Consider the following 6,412-nt stretch of genomic DNA (forward strand, 5'->3'; position numbering starts at 1 on the left):
TGTCTTTTTTTATTATTATTTGTAGTTATTTATTAACAAATAAAATTGCTTTAATAATCGAGGAAATCAAGTGATTATCATTGATAATCATCTTCCTTTTTGTGATTTAAACCATGAAAAACTATAATTTGTATTTAATTATATATCCTAGGCCCCAGGGTCTATATCACAGTAGTTTTGAAATATAATCCCATATATTTTTTTAACAAATTAAATTTTTTGATACATATATCTAAATTATTAGGGTATGTAGAAGATTGTAGTGTTGTAAATGATTTAGGGCCTTTAATAATCAGTAACTTGTAAAGAATATAATATGAATGTGTTTGCTATTTTGTGACTTTTGTAACCTTATTTGATAGTGTTGAACAATATTAAATCTGTTTGAATGTTGTGTGTTACATATTTTTTATGTTATATTTGAATGGTCTTCAAACAAAATATTTGGTTTAAGACTTTAAGTGTTTATAAATTTTTTTTTGTAAAACTGCACTCACTATAAAAGTGCAGTGTGTACCCATTGTATATTTTTATATCAGTATTATATGCCATTATATATAATCAATTAAACACAATAATTTTCATCAAATTATAATTACTTTATATTCTTTAAATATTTTTGAAATACATTGTAATTAATAATATTTTGTATTGATTTGACAAACTATAAAGTAATAATCATATTTTAAAATTGTTTTTTTTTTTTTTTTTACAATCATTAACGACTACCAGTGCATATAATTTTTGTGTAAAATAAACATTCTTTTTTTTTATAATCATGTAGCAATTTTTTTATTTATTTTAGTTAAAATTCACAAATAAAAAAGTAATTTTTATCGCAAGTCTCATCGTTCCATTTGAAACCGTCCGTATCATTTTTATTCCAATACTCTACGCAATCTTCGTGTGGTTGATCGTTAGGTTCGCCGTCATGCCAATTCTCATACCTAAATTTTTGGCCGTTGCCTAACCAAACGAACGATTTATTTTCTGATAGATCGTTTCCTGAGATCCAAAAATGAGAATCATCTTTATAACCTAAAAAATTAATTAAATAATTAATACCATGTTATACTAACCAACACGTTATAATATTCATAACTGGTCATTGAATAAATACTCGCGTGTGGGTGTATAATGTACCAGGCACGGATCCAGAGCAAAGATCTGGAGGGGGGCAATAATATTTTATAGGTACTTTATTCATAATTTAAAAATTTAGATCTGTAGAATTATAAAAAAAAATTAAGTTAAAATAACAATGTCTGGGGGAGCTTGGACCCCTAGGCTCCCCTGGATCCGTCCCTGTAATTTACATCATATAGAATAGATTAAATGTAAAATTTCATCTATTCTCTGGGAACATCATTACATCATTTTCTTGGGTGTGTTCTTACCCAATGCATTCAACTCTCCCACCACGTCATCATTTTCTTGTTCACTGGTAATGCTAGCGAATTTCATTCCATGAAAATGGCAATACTGCATGGCTTTGAACCAATTAGCCTAATTGTACAGTACAAAATAAAATAATATAGGTAATATAGGCACGATATATAACGAGAATAATACAGTTGTATGTCATTACCATCTTAGTAAACGGCGTGTGGGGTGTTGAGAATTTATTAGGTTTTTATTTATTATTTATTTTATTATTTTAGAAAAAGTTTTAAGACTACAACGAGAGTTAGCATTAGATCCCCTATCTTAGAAATGTAAAATATTGAACATTTGCGTTAAATAGAATCAATAATGCTTGGTTGCTCTTAATATACTAGAGTGAATTTACCTATTATTACATTTTAAGATATAAATATTATGATCTACAGTCTACACTCTACAGCATCTCATAGGCTTTTATTGATATTTTACCTTTAATCTGAGTTATAATAAAGTTATAATAATTTATAACTAGGTACGTCGATTAGTGTAATTTTATAATGTATATATCAATAACAAATTATAGATAAAGATAATCAATAAAGTTATTATTCATCACAAATTATTCTATTATATTTTTTTAAGCATACATGAGGAACGAGACATTATAATAGAGGTCTTTTTTCTTCTTACACATATACAGTTTGCGGATAATGCTCGAACCTAAGCATTTATATATTTTAATGGTAATAACTAATGAGAGTAAAAAACTTCTCTGCGTAGTAAAATAGTAAAATACGTTGGGAAATTTATTTATTAATTAATTAATTTTTTTGAGAGAATTGAAAATATGCTGTTTACCATAGTTATTGACTAACATAGGATGTTATTAAAAACATTTTTAATAAATAATTTTACAAATTTATATATGTATAAAATATACCGATAATTTATAATATAATTTATTCCTTCAGTATTCTTACAGTTGGCCATTTGTCCTTTAAGCTCAAAATTCAATTTTTCCAATCAATAACACTTAGTTCCACTTAGATACCATCCTTAAATGAACATTCTTTATCTACATACATTATTACATTGCGTTAATTATTTTCTCGAAGAAAACCCGCAAACCGTAACAATTAACAATAATTATTGATTGTTACGTCTTGTTAGCACATACGCAAATTGTAAAACATAACCATTTACAGACTGTATAATTCTAACTAATAATACAAATGTTAATAAACTTACTGAAAAATATGTTTGTATATAAAAATTCTTAGTGCCCGATTTCACAACATGCCAGTTGACAACTGGAGCTGGAAAGAGTACAGTGTTCTGGGAAGTATTGTAAGTTTCTATATTATCAAAAATCGATTACTATATTTTTATAAGCATGCAATGTCTGTAAAGTAGCTACTAAATCAAAATAGTACTTAAGTTAAAACAATTAAAAGCAGTTTCACAATACGCATTCATGCCAGGGCGTCGTTTCAACGAATTGAAAGGTATGCTAACAACTAAGCAGGCCCATACCTATATATATATTGTACTATAGAAGTATTCCAAAAAAAATTTAATTTAATTTAATCTTTAGATTCACATCTGATGATCTAATATTTTATGAATATATAACGGTGTACCTAATAATACTATGTTTATACATCTATTATTTTAATTCTTATTCATATTTATATCGTATTTTAATATTACTTAATAATGCTGCATAACATATTATTATCTATTACAGCTTATGACCATGGTCGCCGATTCTTTGCTAATAATATCAATTAAAATAAAATAAAAAAACCATTATTTTTGACTAGCGCAAATCTCTATAATATCCGTTATTTCAGGAGATATCGCAATGGGTAAATCCTCACAGGACACTGTATATATAGATTGATAAAATATTATAAGATTCATTTTAAATAGTATTGACTGTCTGACTGCAATTAAAAAATATCACATTTTATTTCTACCTACAGATTACAGAGTAAATCTGGTCTTGCGATGTTATATGTTAAATTATCGGTAAAATTTCAGTATATACAGAAAAACGAATGATGAAAAGGAATTCAAATATGGTATCGTATAATAAAATCAAAAATGTAGGTACCTGGTTGTTTCATTTCAGTCTCCAGGTATTACATTTATAATTTATCGTGTACAAGAGCTCCAAACTTACAATATTTATCAACATATTTACAAATATATTTCAACATATTTATTATAAGTAAATAATATTAATATTACAATTTAATTTTTTCTTAATAGTTACCTATGATTATTTTAGGTACCTAATAGCTACCTACTTAATACTTATAGGTAAATTATGGTATTAAATAATAAAAAATAAAGTTTGTTTTTTAATATACTTGACCCATTTATCATAGATGGTGGTCATTGGACGAGTTAACAACAATAGATATAATTATGAGCTAATTTTCCATTGGCCTACAGGTAAGATGTTAATTAATAAACATGTATATATTTTGAAACCAAAATGAATTAAACACGTTTTTTCTTATAATAATCGTATAAAATATAAACAATAAATATATATAAGTATTTGGTTATACAGACTAGCTGTGAATTATACATACGTACTTTCGTAAAAAACATTTAATTTTTAAATAATTTATAAAAGTGATTGTTTTAGATTTTATAATTTTATCAATGTGTAACGACGTATTATTATTATAACAATGGTAATAATTTAAAATTTACCTGTTGAATTTGAACTATTGGTCATGTCAGAATAAATAAAAACTGTCATAGAAATAATAAATACATTTCGTATAGAGAACAGCATTTTGGTTTCGAAAATGACAACTATTACAAAATAAGTTAATACAAATAAAGTCCTACGAATACTAAAGATCGGATATTATGAAATATACTGGTGCTGTACAACGTCTTTTATAAGGATGGACTTTAACGGGATCACATATTCGCAACTAAGTTTATTCAATAAAATTAAACAAAGACGGTCAATATATTTACTTAAATATTTATTATTTACATACAAGTAACACAAACGTTATTATACACACAGTTGTTCTCGTGCTTAGAATTATTTAACATGTAGAATAAAAACAAAACAAACTATACTTTTAAATGAAACTTTTGAACACTTTATTACGCAATTAAGAAAAATGAAAATACATTTTTATTGACGAGAGATGAAAAAAACATAAAACACACAGACATGGCGTCTTACGCTACCCGGTGACTAATAACTTATACTCATCCACCTTCTAATGAAGGGGGTTATCCAGGGGGTTTCCCAGGGTGATCACTGACCGCTATTTATATTAATTTGACTTTTCTATGTATATGATGTAACATATTTAAACATAAAAAGAGTTTAACTGAACAGTCATTTACAGTACAAAACTTTTGCTGAGAAGGTAATATAAAATATTTTTTTTTATGTTATCGGAACTGTGTTCAGTTTGTTTAGGTCCAACTGTAATTAACTACGGTTTATATCTCATGTGTCTTCGTCACCCATTGGGTAGTGATCGTGCCTAATAGTGACCCACTCCACCCGCCTATATTAGCACACGAGTTTTTTGAACAGATTTAATTTTTTGATACAATTCACAACTATAAGTTTATTCAACAGTATTACATAAAAATGTATTAACATATTTATTTAAATTTTTATTATTTACATACAAGTAACACAAATGTTATAGCACAGTTGTTCCCTTTCGTATGTCGGGAATTATTTAATACGTAGAATAAAAACAAAACAAACTATGTTTTTAAGTGATACTGTTGAACGCTTTATTATAATTTAAACAATACATTTTTATTGAAAAATTATGAAAAAAAATAATAACACACAGATACTGAGTCTTACGCGGCTCCATAGCTTATTACTTTAACATAATTATTCGTCCTATATTAACTATATTGTAGACTCTACAATGTAGAGGGTCATCCAAGATGATCGTCATTTTCATTAATTAGACTTTCCCCATAATTCAGTCATCCAAGATTCGTTGAACGACTATGTAATAATTTTTTTTAACTTAACTAAATTGCAACATAATATAAAATATAGAATATATATACATAAAAAAGAGAACTTTTATTAACATTAAATAAAATTAAAACGACCTACTGGCTATGCAAGTTTCCAATAGACATACCATATTTAATCAATACATAAATACAAAAGAACAAAGTAAAATACTAAAATGTACCTACAGTATTTTTTTATTTATTTATTTATGGAGAAAAAAAACTCCATTTACAAAAAGTATGTACAAATATAACAGTTACAATACAGTTTGATACAGAAAAGAAAGCTTTTACAGTATGTGAGAATCAATTTGTATACAATAAAAAGTAAAATTAATAATAATATAGTAATATAATAATAACAATAATCTCGTAGTACAAGGTTTGGTAATATTATGAAAATTTAAATTAAACCATATATCTGTTTAATATCATTACTACTACAATGAAATAAATCTAAATTGGCTAAATTACCTAATGACATTATCATATTTGCTGGTGAATTTAGGGAATAATTTGTTTTTGTGTTTCGTAAGAAAAATAAATTATTATTTCTCGTATTTTTGAGTTGGTATTAAAATTTAGATTCTCTAATAAAGATTTGCAATCAATTTCATATTTAAGTAGTTTGAATAAAAAATTTAAATTCAAATAGTTTTTACGGTTTTTTAGGGGAGTCATATTAAGAAATCCTAAAACTCCATCATAACCAGAGTGAGGTTGTCTTTCTATTCTACATTTGAAAGAAAGGAATCGTAAGAAAGAGTTTTGAATAGATTCGAGATTTTGAGTAAGTTGTATAGAATTGGGAGACCAGGTGAAGGGAGCATACTCTAAATGGGATCGAACAAAAGAGAAATAAATATTTTTTAAAGCAAGTGGATTATTGAATTTTGAGCAGCAGCGTTTAAGGAAACCTAGTTTTGAAGATGCTTTGTTTTTTATTTTGTGAATATGGTCGATAAATTTTAATTTGGTATCAAAGAAGATACCTAGA

General features: G+C 26.2%; 1 protein-coding gene across 1 annotated transcript; it reads right to left on the reverse strand.

Annotated features, from left to right (window-relative positions):
* Positions 1–578: 578 nt before the first annotated feature.
* Positions 579–4,281, reverse strand: LOC132930387 (perlucin-like protein). Its single transcript, XM_060996236.1, has 4 exons — positions 4,111–4,281; positions 2,632–2,738; positions 1,398–1,506; positions 579–1,038 (listed from the first exon to the last, which is right to left on the reverse strand). The coding sequence occupies exons 1-4, from the start codon at positions 4,193–4,195 to the stop codon at positions 806–808; spliced, it is 534 nt and encodes a 177-aa protein (XP_060852219.1). The 5' UTR covers positions 4,196–4,281; the 3' UTR covers positions 579–805.
* Positions 4,282–6,412: the final 2,131 nt, after the last annotated feature.

Source organism: Rhopalosiphum padi, chromosome 4 (genome assembly GCF_020882245.1).
Source record: "Rhopalosiphum padi isolate XX-2018 chromosome 4, ASM2088224v1, whole genome shotgun sequence".
NCBI classification, from domain to species: Eukaryota; Metazoa; Arthropoda; class Insecta; order Hemiptera; family Aphididae; genus Rhopalosiphum; species Rhopalosiphum padi.

Excerpts from the sequence above, each read along its gene's own strand:
- LOC132930387 (XM_060996236.1), bottom strand. The coding sequence starts at position 4,195 with ATGCTGTTCTCTATACGAAATGTATTTATTATTTCTATGACAGTTTTT. Across the intron at positions 1,507-2,631 it reads ATATACAAACATATTTTTCA|GCTAATTGGTTCAAAGCCAT; the intron begins GTAAGTTTATTA and ends CTGTACAATTAG. Across the intron at positions 1,039-1,397 it reads GGGAGAGTTGAATGCATTGG|GTTATAAAGATGATTCTCAT; the intron begins GTAAGAACACAC and ends TTAATTTTTTAG.